The sequence below is a fragment of the Anguilla rostrata genome, chromosome 14, assembly GCF_018555375.3.
Source record: "Anguilla rostrata isolate EN2019 chromosome 14, ASM1855537v3, whole genome shotgun sequence".
Taxonomy (NCBI): Eukaryota; Metazoa; Chordata; class Actinopteri; order Anguilliformes; family Anguillidae; genus Anguilla; species Anguilla rostrata.
This window is the reverse complement of record NC_057946.1, coordinates 17910382-17927620: the sequence shown is the minus strand read 5'-3', so window position 1 is coordinate 17927620 and position 17239 is coordinate 17910382. Positions and strand designations below refer to the sequence as shown.

At 46.7% G+C, this 17239-nt stretch overlaps 1 protein-coding gene across 6 annotated transcripts in view; it reads left to right on the top strand.

Moving 5' to 3' along the window:
- LOC135240224 (calmodulin-regulated spectrin-associated protein 1-B-like) overlaps positions 1–17239 on the top strand; it is a 38832-nt gene that overhangs the window by 2126 nt on the left and 19467 nt on the right. For all 6 annotated transcript variants that reach the window (XM_064309634.1, XM_064309633.1, XM_064309631.1 and 3 more), the window contains exon 3: positions 12239–12501. In XM_064309634.1, the coding sequence (XP_064165704.1) occupies positions 12239–12501 (263 nt within the window). The remainder of the gene's footprint in view (positions 1–12238; positions 12502–17239) is intronic.

Below are 17239 nucleotides of genomic sequence, written 5' to 3'. Positions count from 1 at the left end.
AAAAGTTTATTGTGGTGAAACTTGGTAAGCGAACACGAAATGGATTTTACTGTAAAATAACTAGTTCACAGTGCCTTACAAATCCTGTGTAAAAGGGAATGTCCCTGAGGGAAAATAATGGCATGCAATTTAATGAGCTTAAATGCACTGGCAGAGTAACGCCCAAAATACAAAATAGCCCTGCTGGTCACTGCTTAGTTTGCAGAGAGCTGCTGGTTCAGAGGTATGGGGTCGGAGTGTCAGTGTATCCGTACAGTTTCGGGGAAGATTGGGAACCCAGGGCCATCGGTCAGTCATCCACCTCTGTCATATCTTTGCGGTCTTTGGACTTGCTTTAAATATTCAGTGGTTCCCTAAAACTGATTCTTTTTCTAATTAGTTTTAGTTTCCCATTGTTTTATTGTGTTGGGGTGCTTATTGGCTTGTGTATCGTGCTGATAGGTAACTTGATGAACCCTTGCTGCAGTGGGGAGCTAGAGCAGGGCAGGTGTTTATTGTAAAATATGTATCTCATGCAGGGCAAGCAAGAGAGTTTGCTGGCGGTCATTGTGAAGTGGCACGCTTCAAATCAGATTTTTAAGCCTGCGTGAACGGCCATTTTTTCTGTTTGCATGGCCAGCAGAATACTGTGGCATTCGGGGAGAGGAAGTGTGTGTCCTAATGCCACAGCCTGACAGTCAGCAGTTGTTGAGCCCCGCTGAGAGCTGATAACCCTGGAGCCAGACAGCGCTGGGGCAGGAAAGCCAAACTTATTCTTCTTTAAACCCATGTTACTGTAGTCGGCACTAGAAGTTATACATAGGATGCAAATTTTTAATGCTCTGAGAGTTCACCTAGATGCACTCATTGTATGTGGAGTCTAATTTGAAGACTTTTGTTGGACTGCAAAATAAAGAGACAGGTTGTGGTTCCAGTGTAATCACCAGGAATATCCTGCAACAGAGTGTGTAGTAAATCCATATTTGAGAAACTGTATGATGCTGGCAGTAATTCTGACTGCTATGGGTGACTGTCCTGAGTAATTGTAGAAGTCTTTTTTTGTCTCTCTACAACCAGCACAGTTCTGTGTTTGTCAGTGTTTTGTGGTGGAGGCCCTAGGACCTGTATACCCATGTGTGAGAGACTTGAGGCTCAGCAGGCCAAGTTCTGGAGAAGAACCCTCCTATAATCGTGTGAGCAGAAATAACATGTCTCTTCCTGAGACATGGCTGTAATCCATTGGCAAATTAGTTTAAAAATATCATCTACCGTCAGTGGGCTTTGTGAGTGAGTATGTGCATGTGAGTGTCTGTGTGTGTGTGTGTGTGTGAGAGAGTGAGAGTGTGTGTGTGTGAGGTGTGTGTGTGTGTGTGTGTGTGTGTGTGTGAGAGAGTGAGAGTGTGTGTGTGTGAGGTGTGTGTGAGTGAGTGTGTGTGTGTGTGCGCCTGTGTTTGTTTTGATCCGAGGGAATCCTTGCTCCATGACCGGTTTAGTGGCCTCAGATTTGGGGGTGGGGTGCTTGCACTTTGGTCCAGCTCAATGGGATTACAATCCCAAATGTAGAACATAGAAAAACATAATATTGCTGAAATTAATGAAACATTTTTTGGGCATTTTGTGATTTTCTGTTAGACGATACATAACTGAAAAGCCAGAATCAATCAGGAACTTTGTCCTGTTGGATTAATGGGTAGCTTCTGGTCTTGATTATATGCATGCATTTGGTATTGATTATATGCAGCACATTTAGGGAAGGCTCGAGTACCTGTATACACAGAAAACCAGCATGGTACAGTCTCATACTCCTTTGTGTTCATCCAACTGTAACCAGTTGTCAGACCTAGACTTAAATTACATTGTGTTGTCAATGAAATTTTCATTTTAATGTTTATTTTCTTCTTAATGTCATTTACTTGGCTTCTTGGATTTTGGCTTCACCTAACAGGGCTGGGCTGCCCTCAATGGCAGGAATGCATTGTAATGTTAATTTATGATCAGTTTTCAATGTACTGTATGTTCTTTTTTTCTTTTTGTTAATATGTATTTTTGCATGTCCTAAAGATGACTGTTGTCAATGATTTTAGGTACAGTTTGTGTACTAGCACAGAGACACAGGGCTGTGGGGACAGTGTGTGTACTAGCACAGAGGCACAGGGCTGTCAGGGCAGTATATATACTAGCACAGAGACACAGCGCTGTGGGGACAGTGTGTGTGTTAGCACAGAGGCACAGGGCTGTGTGTACTAGCACAGAGACACAGGGCTGTGGGGACACAGTGTGTACTAGCAAAGAGACACAGCGCTGTGGGGACAGTGTGTGTACTAGCACAGAGGCACAGAGCTGTGGGGACAATGTGTGTACTAGCAAAGAGACACAGGGCTGTGGGGACAGTGTGTGTACTAGCACAGAGACACAGGGCTGTGGGGACAGTGTGTGTGTTAGCACAGAGACACAGGGCTGTGTGTACTAGCACAGAGGCACAGAGCTGTGGGGACAATGTGTGTACTAGCACAGAGACACAGGGCTGTGGGGACAATGTGTGTACTAGCACAGGGGCACAGAGCTGTGGGGACAATGTGTGTACTAGCAAAGAGACACAGCGCTGCCAGGGCAGTATATATACTAGCGCAGAGACAATGGGTTGTGGGGACAGTGGGTGCACTACAGAGAGACTGAGGAGTTACGGGATGGTGTGTGTATAAGCCCCTAACTTAATGATGTCAGTGGCAATATTAACAGCCCCTGAACCCTCCAGGAACCGAGACAGAAGGCGCTGTAATTCCTTGATCTCTGATGTGGTTGTAGATTAGCTGATCTAGATATGATTACACACCTGTCCCCTTCAGCAGCACAGTGACAGGCAAATCAGGGACAAGTAGAGGGTGCTTCATGCCTTCAAGATGCCAGGGTCAGGAATTACTAGCATTACCAGCATTGTCTCCATAGCCAAATGTGCTACGTTTGCCCGCGTACCTGCGAGCTCACCACTGTAGTCAGGCTTGCTCTCATGCAGAACGTGTGTGCTTGAAGGAGAAGGGGGAGTGTTCAGCACAAGGAGCAGGGTGTTTTTAACCCTTTGAGCAAAGCCCAAATTTTTTTCCTGACTGTGGCACTAAAAAAAAAAAAAAAAAAAAAGTTACATGCTCATACTGATTGCATACAAAAGGGGAGAAGGGTACCACAAAAATGCCATTGTTTTGAGTAGCAGATGTTTTATGTGACGGGTACCATCATTCCCATGGATGCAGGCAGGCAGTCTGTCTTGTATTTTGCTTTTGTGACTGGTCTAGGGAGAATAGTTTTAGCAGTTACCAGTTGTGAATGCCTGATATCCTTCTCAATCCAGCTGATGTGCTATTTTGGTCTGGGAAGGTTTACCATATAGAATGGCCTCCTCTGCTGTAATTAGGCTAACTAGTTCCTGATTAAGCGCGATTAGAAAGAAGCATCGATGGAGCTGTTTTTGGGTATGTCTGACATTGTGGAATGGCGGACAGTTTGTTCTGATTGTACTTTCAGAAAGGGGCACACAAGGGACAGCTCAATACCTAGCCAAAGCTGGAAAAACTGACACCTCGCGGTTTGTAAAGTTGTGATTGATATTCTGTTGTTTTATGTTGAGGCCCCGTTTTCCATTCAGGAGTATGCGGACAGGCTCAGCTGCATATCCACTGTAATTTCCTCTCCTGCACTAACCTGTTTTGTAAAACTGGTTTATGATTTTTCCTGTAATAGCGTGTGCATCTTTGTTGTTGCAGCTGCCATGAGAATTGCGACAGTTAAAGTGCAGCCCTTCTGTATCTTATCGTAGCTCTCTAGATTTGGGCATTGGAGAAACGTCCGCTATTTTTTCATGTCCACGTGATCATATGGCGTCGAAGTTAGGCTGAACCTGATCAAACACACACTCTCGCCTTACCCTTTGTTATTGTGGAGGCGGGCGTGGTCTGTTCACGGGGAAGGAAACCGTTGACCTATTTTTACCAAAAGCAGTCACCCAGTTTATCAATATTTAATTGGGGAATACTCATGTCTTCGAAGCACTGTGTAGCCTATTTCTGAACTGCCTTGCTGTGAGGCCATCTTGATCTGGACTGTCTTCCCCTACCCTTGTTTGTGGCGTCGGCCCATCTATTCTGTGGAGTGGCAGGCGTGTGTTTCCGTGGTGCTGTGAATTGTGTGATTGGCCGAGCGGCTCGCTGTCAAACCTGTGAAGGCTCTGACAGCTCTTACTGTATGAGCTGTGGTGCGCCGCGCGCTGTCTGAATTTCCAGAGGCTCAGAGTGGCCAGGAACGCTGGGTCTTGTCGCGCCTTTTCGGTACGTGCGTCAGGGATCAGCTGGCCCTCCCACATGGGACCCATAGTCGCACTGACTCATTACAGCGCCGCCCTTTCAAAGTGCGGCACCTCCCCTCTGTACCTCCGCAAAGCCACACGCAGACTGGTCTGCGCTTCAGGATGAGCCTCGCTGTCTCCGCGGTAACTCCGTGAGACCGGCGTGTCACGCGGGATGAAGCCCTGCCGCCAGACACGCTGGGGCGCCAGCACTCGTAAGGAGTGGCGTAACGTGCTAACCCCAGAAAGCATTTACATAATCAGCGTACCTGGCTTCAGGCTGCAGCAGAGTTGCGCTGGCTGTACTCATGGCTGAAGGCAAGCCACATGAGGGATTCCCTCTCTGTCAGAAGTTAGGTAGTACGTCGAGACTCATTTCTAGGCTGTTTTTTCTTGGATGAGTATATAGGTCACTATCATTACTGGCTTTCCCTCGTCTTTGGGGGAGGCTGTATGAGCTTCGTCACTCATTCATAATTTTTCTGTCCGACTCGGTAACTGGCTTTAGTGATCCAGCTCTACTGTATTTAGGCTGCAGCCTGGCTGGGACTCTTCATGCTGACTGCTTTTGAAGCACAGGGGAATTCTGCATCGCCCGTGCTGCTCACGTGTGGGTGCGCCCCTCTCTCATTCTTAACCCTTATGTTGAGGTATCAGGCAGGCTCAAAGCCTTCACTTGCAGTGGTCCCTTCAAATCCCATGGTGCTCTTTGTATCCTGTTCAAAATGTGCAGCTTGGCTCTCCAAATCTGTAATCATCATATCCTACAGTTTATTTAGCTGTTTAATGTCTTGGCACTGCACCTTCAGTGATGGGTAGCGAGCTGGCACAAAATGGCTGCCACATCTCCCAGGCTTGTACTGTACATTGGCAGCCTTTTCTCACACACCGTTTGGCGCTTGTTTCATATGACTGAAGACAACCCTTAAAGAAGTGATGTTACTTGTCAGGGCTGTGTGCATCTTAGTTTGCACCGTCGCCTAGAATCTGCTCAATCGGGATTTTTATTTTTATGACAACGGTGAGAAACTTAAATGTGTGAATATAGGTGTTGGGATTCTTAAACCCCCTAGTGACACCTTCAAGTGCAGTTAATTTGTGTTCATTCAGCTAGAATGGAAATGCTTCGCACAAAATCAACCCTTGCCTCCCCCAACGGCTGCAGCATTTCGAGACGCCGAACACAAAAGAGTGTAATAAATTAAGGCAGACCTTCCCATTGGGTCTGCCACTTTAATGATGCGAAGCTTATCCGAAACACAGTGCTGAGAATCAGCTGAAGGCAAGTGGCGAGTCAAAGCAATCCCATTACCCAAACAAGCTATGCATGCTGCGGGCCTCGTGGCCTTCAGCTGTCTGCTAAACGACCAGGGAGTTCCTCCTCACAGAGCAGGCAGGGACATTGAGAGTGTCTGCAGTAAGCTCCTTGCTGTGTGTGATCTGTTAGACGGGCCCAACAGTGCTAGGCCAGCGACGCTGCTTGAGGACTAGCAATAATATGTGTCTTGGAGTTGCACTGCTAGGTGGCCCTTTGTTAATGCACAAGTGCTCGTAAATGCAGACAAAAGCCAGCATTTCCTTATGTTGAATTGCAGTATTGTGTGCAAGATTGGTGAAGGACTTTGCAATGTGCATCCTCATAATGTAATGCCTTGGGGTGCTTCTATAATGTGTTGGACAGATTTTTTTATTTTAATCAAGGGGTTGTTTGCAAAGCCTGTGCTAACCCGGTGACCTGTCTCTGGCTGTAGACTTTTAGTCGTCATCTCAGCTGTGACACAGTGCTAGTCTGCCTTTTGCTGGTTGGTGGGACGGGGTTTTTCCCTCCAGAAAAGGAAAGGTCAGGTCGGTCTCAGGATTAGACCAAGGCCCCCGGTCAAGATCACATTGTGGAGATTTGTACCCTGTACACAAACAGGACTGCGGTAAGCTGTTTAGGTGCTTAATGCGAGGCTGTTGTGGAACATGTTTGGAGTAATTGTGTTTTGTTTTTTTTTACCTGCAAGCCCTGTAGCCTGCGTACTTAATGTCAAATAAGGACAAATGTTGTTCCTGACATCAAGATGAGTCATTAGTCGTTAGCCTAAATTAATTCCTCATTTTCTTTTCATCTATTTAAACTATGTATCTGCTGAAGACGATATGCAGAGAATGTTCCAAATGGGAAGAAATGGCGAGGTGCAGGAGAGCATTAGAGGCTTCAGCGTGCTTTTGTTGAGATGTCCACGCGTACGCCAGCATGGACGCTCGCTCTTCAGATCTGGCCCATCTGGGGCGGCCCATCTGCGTGTGCGCTGCTCCCTTTGCCGGTCCAATGACCAGCAGCAGCGGGAGTTTCTCCTCAGCCCTTTGTCTGAGCCACGCGGAGCAGCGGAGAGGGGAGTGCTTGCTTCCTCCCGTGGACTGACGCTCGCGCGGGGAAATTATGCCCTTGATAGCACGCTGGCATTAGCTTACAAGCAAGTGTGTTTAAATGCGGATAAGTGTTAGTTTCCAGCTGTGTTGGGGATATTAAGGCAGACCACCTTAACAAGAAAATGGAGGGCTTTAACAAGAGATCAGCGAGGGGGAAAAATAAGAAAAGAAGAAATAAAAGAAATGAAACTGCAATTTGTGACTGCGGCAGCCCTGCTAGCTTGAAGCATGACAATGTGTCACGTGTGTCCCATCTCCAAACACAGCACTTATCATAACGTGGACATGAATCACCCCAGTACGGTGTTAGCATATTATTAAACTGTTTATCATAGCCTTGGAGATGGTATTTTGGACACAGAAGAGCCCTTCAGGTTGTTTTGTTGTTTTGTTTTGAAATCTTATTAAATTGGTTATATTTGTAGTAGTCAAATGCACCCCTTTTGTTTGAATTGCATTGCTGCCCTGTTTTATGGACCACAGAACGTACTGTTGTTTTACTTTCATTTGTCGTTCTCTTAGGAACTTGCTCCCAACTCGCTGATTTTAGATGGACCCAGGATGGTTGTGCATGTCCAGTTTGTTTGATGCTCACTTCTTTTGGTAATGGTAACAAAGGGAATAGCCTAATTGTATTGTGTAATTATTGTTTATGCTACTTTGGGGTTGGTGCCCTGTTCGGTTGACCGATGGAGTTCATACAGTGTATTCAATGTGCCTTGCATTTGTTTATTAAATGTGTTAGACTGTCACTGTGCACAAGATTTCTGAAATTTCCCTAAGAATCTGAATAGTAAATTAGCTTGCCTATAAGAAGAAAGCTGAGTAAAATGGCAGTGGCCAAGTAATTTCCTTAGCATACAGCTACTCTGGCTGCTGTTGCTTTTTCTCCACTATGCTGTAAATTGGAATGTAAGCCAGTATCACAAGTCTTCATTTGAGCTCACAGGTTAGTTAATGGATTAGCTAATGATGAATCCCTTAATTTTTAATCATTCTTAATCTAATGCTTTAATTAAGTATCAGTAGAATCCTTTTTTGAAATTTTGTCATTTTTGAGATTTGATATTATTTTCCCATTTGTATTTTTATTTAAATGAGCAAATAGGATTCAAAGGGCTGTTGTTTCATTTTAAATATGTTTTTGTGTTGGGTGGGATTATTTATTGAGAGCAACCAAATTTAAGACCTACCACTCTTGGTGAACTGTCCCTGTAAATTAGAAAGGGGGTACAGCGTATGAGGGTGTCATGAATTTACCCCTTGGTGGGTGTGGCCTTGGCCAGCAGCTGACAGACGGCCTGGCTGGAACAAAGGCTGTCCGGTGGGCAGGAACAGGGCGGGGCCAGGCCGAGCAGCAGGGGTCACGTCTGCAAGCCAGGCCCAGCGAACACAGGAACACAACCCCCCCCCCCCACCTCCTCCCCCCGGAGCAGTACTGCTGCCCCTCAGCCTGGTCCTGCTCCTCAGCAGTCGGTCCCGGTGGCAGTGGGGTCGGGGTGAGAGAAACCGCTCTGCCCCCCCAGCCCGCCCCCCCCCTGCAGTCTTTAAGCTACGCTGTGGTAGCCTGGGGGCCAGTTGCCAGGACACATCAGTGTTTCCACGGAAACTCAACCGTGAAGAGCGGGAAGGTGCGACTGAGAACCCGGGGCATGGCAGACAGTGGAGTGTTTATGATATCAGGGGCCAAACCAGTGAGTTCAGTAATGTGCACCTCTACCTTTACTGGAGACGAGACCCCTGTACAGCCACACCTAAAATAGATTTTATAACTTACCATCTGTTTATTTGTCTTTATTGAACTTTGCAAAACGTGCTCATGCATCAGTTTGCCTGTTGAGCAGCCAATGTATTACAACTCATTTGTGTCTGGGCTTGTAGAATAGTATTCTGTAAATACTGTTTTTATGAATGTTACTAATAAAAAAAAAGCAACCGTCATGTTTTTTCAGTTACAAGTTAAGTGCAGCAGTATGCTATTAATTGTCATATTATTGCTTAGAATTGTGAAGTTGTAAATGTCAAAGTTTGTTCAGTTTGATTGCAAGTGCAGTTCTAGTTGTAGAGAATCGGTAAAGCCATTGATGTGGTAGCAGCATGATGACATCGGGCTCAACATGGGTCCTCGTCCACTCCAAAAGGATGCAGTTGTGTAACTGGTGGAGACACAGCCAGGAGCTTCTGGGGTAAAAATAACCCCCCCCCCACGAACACAACGACAAGTCCATCCTGGGGCTTTGTCGCTAACGCCGCTAAGCCTGGCTTGTGCTTTTGCACTGGCTGCGTACCTCTCGACTCTGACGCGCTGTTTACCATCGACACTGAGGAGGCGTAATCCTCAGCGGCGCAGAGTTCTCCTCACGCCCTCGTCATTCATCCCGTTCGGCTCATTGTTGTGTGTGTGGGAAGGCCCCCCTGCTGGCACTGTGCGGGCCCTGCCCCTCCCCTACGCTGGCTGCACTCAGACAGGCTGGCTGGACAGAAGCACAGCATGCGGCCTGTAGTGAGGAGCACGACTCTTTGCAGCGCTGTGACTGTGGAAGTCCGTGTGTGAGACATTGTGCAAGTGAGATGCTGTGTTACAGAGTGCTGTAACGTGTGTGAGAGAAACTGTGTGTGTGAGTGCTGTAACAGTGTGTGAGAGAAACCGTGTGTGTGAGTGCTGTAACAGTGTGTGAGAGAAACTGTGTGTGTGTGTGTGAGTGCTGTAACAGTGTGTGAGAGAAACTGTGTGTGTGAGTGCTGTAACAGTGTGTGAGAGAAACTGTGTGTGAGAGAGTGCTGAAACACTGTGTGAGAGAAAGTGTGTGTGTGTGAGTGCTGTAACAGTGTGTGTGTGAGTGCTGTAACAGTGTGTGAGAGAGTGCTGAAACAGTGTGTGAGAGAAACAGTGTGTGAGAGAGCCCTGAAACTGTGTGAGAGAGTGCTGAAACAGTGTGTGTGAGTGCTGTAACAGTGTGTGAGAGAAACAGTGTGAGAGAGTGCTGTAACAGTGTGTGAGAGAGTGCTGAAACAGTTTGAGAGAAACAGTGTGTGTGAGTGCTGTAACAGTGTGTGAGAGAGTGCTGAAACAGTGTGTGAGAGAAACAGTGTGTGAGAGAGTGCTGAAACAGTGTGTGAGAGAAACAGTGTGTGTGTGAGTGCTGTAACAGTGTGTGAGAGAAACCGTGTGTGTGTGAGTGCTGTAACAGTGTGTGTGAGAGACGTGTGTTGTGGTGCTGTACAGTGTGAGAAAACGTGGTTGTGAGTGCTGTACAGTGTTGTGGAGTGCTGAAACAGTGTGTGTGTGAGTGCTGTAACAGTGTGTGAGAGAAACCGTGTGTGTGTGAGTGCTGTAACAGTGTGTGTGAGAAACAGTGTGTGTGTGAGTGCTGTAACAGTGTGTGAGAGAAACCGTGTGTGTGTGAGTGCTGTAACAGTGTGTGTGAGAGTGCTGAAACAGTGTGTGTGTGAGTGCTGTAACAGTGTGTGTGAGAGCGCTGTGTTTGTGGCTCTTGGCTTGCAGTGCTGCAGAGCTGCTCCTGGCTCTCTCTAAGCCTCCGGCTGCAGGATTGATGGCCCTGTCTCAGGAGGGGCCGCCGTGCTGCAGATCACAGGAGGAATGCACGCTGCTGCAGTGCTGCCTGCCCGTTCGTGCCATTGCATACCACTGCTCCACTGCTGGGGTCCCCTCTGCCTGCTGCTGGGTTGTGTCCAGACTTTTAATTCAGTGTCTCTTTCAAACAAGGGTTTCACTATTGCGTCTCAAACCTCAGTGTATTCTGTGACAGTCAGGACTGTAACTCTCTCTGCTCAGTCAGGACTGTAACTATCTCTGCTCAGTCAGGACTGTAACTATCTCTGCTCAGTCAGGACTGTAACTATCTCTGCTCAGTCAGGACTGTAACTATCTGTGCTCAGTTTGACTGTAACCTATCATCGCTCATCAGGCTGTAACCATCCCTGCCCGAGTAGGACTGTAATCATCTCTGCTCAGCAAGGTTACTATCTGCTCGTCAGGACTGTAACCATTCTGTCAGTCAGGACTGTAACTCTCTCTGCTCAGTCAGGACTGTAACTATCTCTGCTCAGTCAGGACTGTAACTATCTCTGCTCAGTCAGGACTGTAACTATCTCTGCTCAGTCAGGACTGTAACTATCTCTGCTCAGTCAGGACTGTAACTATCTCTGCTCAGTCAGGACTGTAACTATCTCTGCTCAGTCAGGACTGTAACTATCTCTGCTCAGTCAGGACTGTAACTATCTCTGCTCAGTCAGGACTGTAACTATCTCTGCTCAGTCATGACTGTAGCTGCAGTAGGCCACTCAGATCTGTCATTGGACAGGTGGGTACAGATTTAATCTCACTTTGAAAGGTCACAATATGGTATTTCTGTGCCTATGCTGTGAAATAGCCTTTGTTTGTTCTCCGTCTCTGTCTGTGGACTTCATGCATTTCATTAACAGACAAGCCAGTGTTTTACAACTCTGTGTTTTTATTTTATCGTCTTGTTAAAAACAAGGAGAAATTTTGAGCGCTGATGTGGATCCTTCCAATGTTTTTTTTAGGGCTGCACAATATATCTAATCACAGTTTTTTTTAAGCGTAGTTAGAATAATTGCCACCATAAAGTGTATCATGATCTTTTCCCTTTTTTTTATTTAATTGTCCCTGATGTGGTAGTAAACAACCAAATGTCTGAGGTCATGTAAAACATCAGTACTGATATGCACAAGCAGTTCTCTGCTAATATCTATTTGGTATTGATGAGCCAACCGATCAGAAGCAAGGCCTTGCAGCTTCCATGCGATTGAAAAAACATTTATTTTGGGGCAATGTATTTTGGGGGTACTGTGAGCGCCTTACTGTTTGTATTGGATTATGTCTGTGTGTTTGTGTATGTAAGTGTGTGTTTGTGTATTTGAGTACGTGTGTGTTTGTGTACGTGAGTGTGTTTGTGTATTTGAGTATGTGTGTGTTTGTGTATGTGTGTGTGTGTGTGTGTGTGTCCGCGCACATATCGCAGTGAACTGGGAGGCTTTGTCATTGGACCGTGAATGAGAAAGCGAGACGTGCTTTCTGGGACAGGGCCTCAATGTAAGCAGTGTCCTGCTGCTCTTATTGAACTGCATGTCACTTCCTGAGCTACTGCTCTTACTGATCACTTCCGAGTCCTGCCATGGTCCAGGGCCTTTGTTATGATCCGGGGAGCAACGCTGACTCAGCAGGCAGCACCTAACAAACAGCACCAGGGGGCCTTCAATTAAGCTGTCACCAGCTGTGTGTGTGTGTGTGTGTGTGTGCGCATGTGTGTGGACCTGGTTTCTGTGTGCAGTGCACATTTATTGCATTACCAGACAAGCCCAAGTGTTACAGCAGGGTGGTTTTTAGCGTGTTTCTGGTCCTGTTAAAACAGGGTGGAATGTTGAGCATTGCCTTGGCTCCTCCCTGCGCTGCGTGAGCTGAGTTTGGGGCTCTGTGAATGTGCTTTCCCGCTGCTGACCAGGCCCTCTCCCCTGCCCTCACAGACCACATCCCAGAGGACCTGCGGGACCCCTTCTACACGGACCAGTACGAGCAGGAGCACATCAAGCCCCCGGTGATCCGGCTGCTGCTGTCCGGCGAGCTGTACTGCCGCGTGTGCGGCCTCATTCTGAAGGGGGACCAGGTGGCCACGCTGCAGTCCCACCAGTCCGTCATCCAGGCCCTGTCCCGCAAGGGGATCTACGTCATGGAGAGCGACGACACCCCCGTCTCCGAGTCGGACCTGGGCTGCGTGCCCATCAAGATGGTGAGCGGGGCGGGGCGGGGGGAGCAGGAGGCTGGGCGGGGGGTTTGGGAGTATCTGTGATGTCCCGGGGGGGGGGGGTTGGGCTATTTGTGAGGGGAGGGCAGGGACGAGGGGCCTCAGCGAGGCCTCGTATTTGGGGCCTGCTGTTGGGGGTCTGTGAGGGCTCGGTCTCTCCTGTGATGTGTTGGCGGGGGCAGTTGGTGGCTCAGGTGTGTCAGCAGGATGTGTGTAATCCAGCTCTTCCTGCTGTAGATCTGCTATCTAATGCCCGATTAAACAGCCGCTCAGGGCCAGTATTTACATGTCACCTCGACTGCATTGATTTTTCCTCATGTCACGCATTGTTTTGTTTTTTTCATGGTAAGGTATTATCAAGTTTCAGTGTTTTTTTTGTGCAGCAATCACTGCAGAACATTTTATAGTCAGTTAAATTCTTTACATCAGCAAAGTGCATTTTTGACAAGTTTCAACAAGGATGTCAACCTGAGTAACAACCGATTGCTAAGGAAGCGCAATGCAAATATTGTATGAGGAATTTTTTTGTGTTGATTTGAATAGGTCTTTTGGATCCATTGATAGTGGTGAGCATGACAACACGGAGAAAAAAAAATGCCATTGGTTTGAATATGAAGCCAACGGCATGCATGGCCTTTGATGCTGTAAAATACGGTGCTCCCTTCTACAACCACCGTCAGTTTACCTGGACCCCCGTGTGCACACCACTGTGGTGAAAAGCACGGGTGTGCTGGTCCTGCTGGTGCTCAGCTGTGCAGAGACAGTGGTGCTGGGAGTGCCAGGTTATTGTGTCTGTTTTCCAGAGGTGATTAATTCTTTGAATGTCATTATTCTGAACAGAGAGCTCGGCCTGACGGTGTTTCCCAGCCTGTCTGTGTGAAGGGCTCAGGCAAACGCTCCTGGAAACATATTACTGACTAGCAGCTGAGTGCAGGGAGACCATCTGCTCCCCTGCCTGCAGTGGTGGCCTTTGCCAAACTGACGGTGGGAGAGGCAGCGAGGTGTCTGAACAGCCAGCAGGGCCTGCGCTAACCGCGGCTGCTCTCTCCCGGTGTTCCTCTGCCCGCGGCTAGGCTAACTGTGAGATAAGCTCTGCTGCACTGATCGCTGCTGAGCCAGGCATTCAGGACTTCCTCTCTGGAAACCACATCTGATGAGAGACATTTGCATTCTCGCCTGTTTTGTGTTCTGTCCAGTTTGATTTGATTTGTAAGCATTGGATCGCCAAACAGAAATGTAGTATGAATTAACGGCAACCCGATTCTTGGAGAAGCAGAGAAGGAAAAGATCAGCGGAGGGGCATTTAGTGCAGCAGATAATGTGCAGAATAAGGGTGGGAAGGAGTTCATTGATTACTGCATATATTCATAAAGCTAACAGTATTGTCGTGATATTTTTTCTCACAATTTCCAATTTAGGTTACCCTTTCTGTTCAGTGTTCAGCTGATCGATTGTAAAAATGACTGGAAATGTCCAGCCCTTTCTGTTTGTCTAGAGATCGCTATATCCTTCTTCCTGTTTCCTTTGCACCATTTCCTGTCCTCCTCTGCTGTGCCTTGCAGTGAGCTTTTGGATCAGACATATTTGCCTCGTCATCCTGCTATGATTCCTGTGTTGCCTTGGTAATATGGAATGGTGCTGCAGTTACACTACCTCAGTTACCCTGTATTCCATATTTAATGAGTTGTGTGTAATTTGCCGGTCACCTTCAAACAAACACATAATTGCAGTCTCATTTCATCAGTTTTCTCCTGCTAACTGATGGAATTATGGTCTTCATGTAATAGATATTTATGGCAAGGCATTCTGGGAAATGGCAGTGACTCATTCAGATGGATTAATGTCACCCAGTTCCAATTCCTGTGGTGTGACTGTACAGTATGTGAACTCCAGTGGGCCGTTGACCAGTCAGACACCCGAATGAGGATATTGACATGGCTCGGTGGGGGGCAGGCAGAATCTTTATTTTACAGCTCTGGGCAAATCTACACACCCTGGTTTCTCTCTTTCAAATATCGCATACATTTTTGCAGTTAGTTTCTGTCTCTGTCTAGCCCCACCTCTTTGCTCACAGCTGCCATGGATACAAACAATGAGCTGGGAGATTGATGCTCATCTCCCATTGGCAGACGGGGTCCCATTGACAGAGATATGCCATAATAGTGGCACGTCACTGCGTAAGCGTGCGATCTTTCAGAAGCTCAACACCATTGAATGCGCTAAGAAATGCTGCAGAACATCACGGGCACACTCTATGTGCTGACGGAAGCCCAGCTCTCCAGACTGACTGTGTGGTTTCCATGGCAACACCCGAGCCCAGCAGCAGCTTGAGGGCTGTGTGAGAGTGTGTCTTAGGCAGAGAGAGATGGAGAAGGGGAGCCTCGTCCAGCCCGAGCCAGCAGAGAGGAGGCAGGAAGCAGCTGTGGGGAGGGTAATAATGGTGGATCAGTCTCCCCTGGGTTTTGCACACAGTCTGGGTGCATCTGAGACGCAGTGCAACGCACAAAAGAATATCGACTTATTGACGCTGAGGGCAGAGGTAGCTTGCGGGCTCGCACAAAGCAAGACCACGGGGACAAACAAACAACGCTTCAGTTACCAAATTTCAGCGTGTAAAAGAATTGTTCTCTGTCGTGGTTGATGCAGCGTGCTCATAATTAGCAAACATTTAGGTACAGCTGCAGCAGGCAGTGGCGCAGGGAAAAATGCAGTACAGCGCATGGCGCAAGCATGAGTGTGTTATTTATTTTTTATTTTTATTTATTTTTTGTTAGTAATATTTATTTGCCTGTCAGATACCATTACCATAATTTATATTTAAATATTATTACAACTATTATATATATAAATCTGTATCTGTTCACGTATCCATTTAAATTGACTGAAGCACCTGTTTTAAGTGTTAAATACCTTACTAATATGAGGTGCTTGAACAGACTGAATTACTCCTTAATCACTGTAGCATTTTACCTCCACTCTGCATTCCCGCCCTGTGCTGCAAGCCTGTGATCATTCGCTCTATACATCCAGCCGTGGGTCATGTGATCCATCCCATGGGCACAGACCACAGCCTGCGGGGACGTGATGTGGGGTCTATGAAAGGAGGCATTCCTGAACTGCGTCTGCAGTGTGTCAGAAGCGGGATGCTGTGACACATAGCAGGGTGAGACCAGGAAGAGAAACCGCTCGCCTGCGTCTTTAGAAAAACTGTACATTGACCTCCCACCCACCCCTTATGAAAGCAATGCCTGCACGCTGGCTCTGCCTTCTGCAGATTAAAATAGACAGAGCTCCGCTGCTCCAGCCAGCACGCTGCTGAAACAGGAGGTGTGTATACTCTGCATCAGCCTCTATTCAGGCTTCCCACAATGCACTGCAGAATGTTTCTTTTAATATTGTAGAAATAAGGTTCCATTTATTATGTTTACGGAGCACAGCTGCTTTGAGTGGACATCTTCAGCTTTGCTGAGGCTGTGACATGATAGAAAATTGCACTGCTTGTTTTGTGAAGCTCTCCGCTTTGTGCAACTGTCTGATGTCTTTGCTGTGCGTGATATGCCTGACCGTGGATGTGAAAGTGGGTAACTGTGGCAGAGAGTGGGAGTAGAGCCTCACTGCTCTCAAGGCTAATAGAATACTCTTGGCAATGTTATTCTGTGACGACAGACTCTTTCGGTTTTGTTCTCGCCAAATTTGGGAATGAGAGTATTTTTGAACACTAACCTTTGCATGACCTGTGATGATATGATTCAGGAATTTCTTTCCAGCTGAAAGCAGGAGCTACATTGAGGAAGTGTGGTTGGTTGCCAGATTGAGCCCCATTTTAGTTTTTAAAAAAAGTGTTATTGAATTGACTTACAGTACATTTATAGTAATATATCTCATAAATGGTATCAATTTTTAGACTGGTAATTTTGTTGTCACCTCTCAGACCTCATTTTCTCATGACTGCATGTTCCCTGTTGCGTGCATGTGCATTTTGGTCTGTTAAATTGCGATTTATTTTTAGTCCTGCAGCAAGTTTCCTAAACTGAATTGTCTTAATTATCGTCCAGTGGATGTATGATTTATTCTGAATTACATTTTTGCGCCTAGTTTGCTTTTTGATGATGCCTAATTTAGGCACAGATTCTGTATTGGAGCAGTTCAGTGCTATGGGTGTTGTGCATCAATAGAAATCAGAGGCTGGTATTTTGTTTCCATAGACTAATGGGCATCCCTTTATTATTTTTCTTTTCTTTTGTGTCCCCGGGAGTTCACCTGTATTAGTTTACATAATAGAGCACATAGTAGAAGTACATTTAACCTTAAATACCTTTATTCTTTATTCAGGTTTTGTCTTTACCCCATGTATATAAAGTATCAGTGCAAAGACACATGCTTGTATTGTGTTAAATGGATAAACGCTCTAATCAACAGTGTTTGGAAATTTGAAGTGGGAACTACATTCTTTATACCTCTCTCAAGTCTATAGGCAAACCGAGTGTCTTTGACAGAAAGCACTCTATTAAGGACTGGTAACACCTTTCATGGACAGTGATGCCTAGCAGAGGTCACTCTTCACGCGGTCTAGGTTTCATGGGGACAGATACAATATTAGACCTTGCTCACAGAGCAAGGATGCAACTCGAGCCGATGGACAGTCCAAAGAGTTTTTAAAAAGAATGTGCCTGTTTGGCAGCTTGTCTTTAAAGGCACATTTGAAGGTGCTGTTTTCTGTGTG